We start from the raw sequence: 1,215 nt of genomic DNA, 5'->3' as shown, positions 1-1,215 counted from the left end.
TGTAAAGGTAAGCCTCTCCCAGACTGCAGCCTGTTTGCTTTGTTTGTCGTCTCTTCAGGACTGCCCCCCCTCCACACACACACACCCCTCTCTGTTTTTGACAGCCCACCATCTGCTGCAGAGCTCATCTAGATCTCATATACCTCGCTGTATTTACTCTGCTGACAAGCCTTTAAGTTTGGGACAGAAGATAATCAGTGATGATGCTTTTGGCAGAGGCGTAGCAACAATCTGAGACGTGTGCTGGAGGCAGGAATCAAATGAAAACATGTCGACAGACACTTTATTAAAAGATTTTATTCAGCACTGTGACAATGGAAGAAGACAGCCTCTGATGATCACCACCTATTCAGTCAAACAAGAAAGAAATCAGACTGAAAAAGTAGCATAAAAAAGTACATAAATATAGCATGATGCAGACTAACAGTAACTATAATTAAACTGCCTTTTTGTTTGTTTCTCCAAAAAGGATATGTCAGAATAAGGATACAAATGGTTCTGCAGGGCCACAATATCAAGCCTTGGTATCTTAAATAAGATAAAATATAAGAATAGGTTTAAAATAACCATCGTAACACACTAAAACAGAACATAATTAAATGTTCTCACCTGTTGGCTCACCGCTGCTTTGGACCTTTCTTAGAATCCGTGTTATCTTGTTTGGGTCTGGCAGATCGAGCGAATTGCTGTGAACYAACGGTTAAGGTTTGTGTGCAAACATTCAATCATCATTCCGACTCGTTGTTCTCGCATCGATAAAACGCCGACGGTTCCCGCTCCGTGAGCCGGGTTCAAAAGTTGAGGCGTAATTATCTGCACACGCAGGAAGAGCAGCTGGTGGTTGGGAGCTGTCAGGGATGAGTCCCCGTCGTCCTGAAGGCGCCGAGGGCCGGAGCCAAGAACACATCTGTGAGGGGGAGGGTCCTAACAAACCCAAACACTTCACCTGGTGCTGTGTTCTGCTACATGTACACAACTCCCCGTTACCACAGGCAGGACGCAACAAACGCCTCTCAGTCACCACTTAGACAAAAAAAATAAATCGATTCAGCTGCTGCGGAACAACAGAGACGTGTTTTTACAACAAACAGAACTCTTTGTTTGAACGTGTCTGCGCACCTTCTCACCCAAAATTAATTAAACCCTCAACCGAAACACAAAGCCTGCAGTTCCACTCCTTTTAAAAACCCTTGTTCTCGTTTCATCCTGCGGGGG

General features: G+C 44.6%; 1 protein-coding gene across 1 annotated transcript in view; it reads right to left on the bottom strand.

The window, feature by feature from the left end:
* Nucleotides 1-277: 277 nt before the first annotated feature.
* The window catches only part of rnpc3 (RNA-binding region (RNP1, RRM) containing 3), a gene marked incomplete in the record, with an annotated part of 19,245 nt that continues 18,307 nt past the window's right edge, over nt 278-1,215 (bottom strand). Inside the window, 2 exon segments of the mRNA XM_014021017.1 lie at nt 278-528; nt 610-686. Of these exon segments, the coding sequence (XP_013876471.1) occupies nt 618-686 (69 nt within the window).

The sequence above is a fragment of the Austrofundulus limnaeus genome, unplaced genomic scaffold (genome assembly GCF_001266775.1).
Source record: "Austrofundulus limnaeus strain Quisiro unplaced genomic scaffold, Austrofundulus_limnaeus-1.0 Scaffold275, whole genome shotgun sequence".
Lineage (NCBI taxonomy): Eukaryota > Metazoa > Chordata > Actinopteri > Cyprinodontiformes > Rivulidae > Austrofundulus > Austrofundulus limnaeus.
This window is presented reverse-complemented; position numbering and strand designations above follow the sequence as displayed.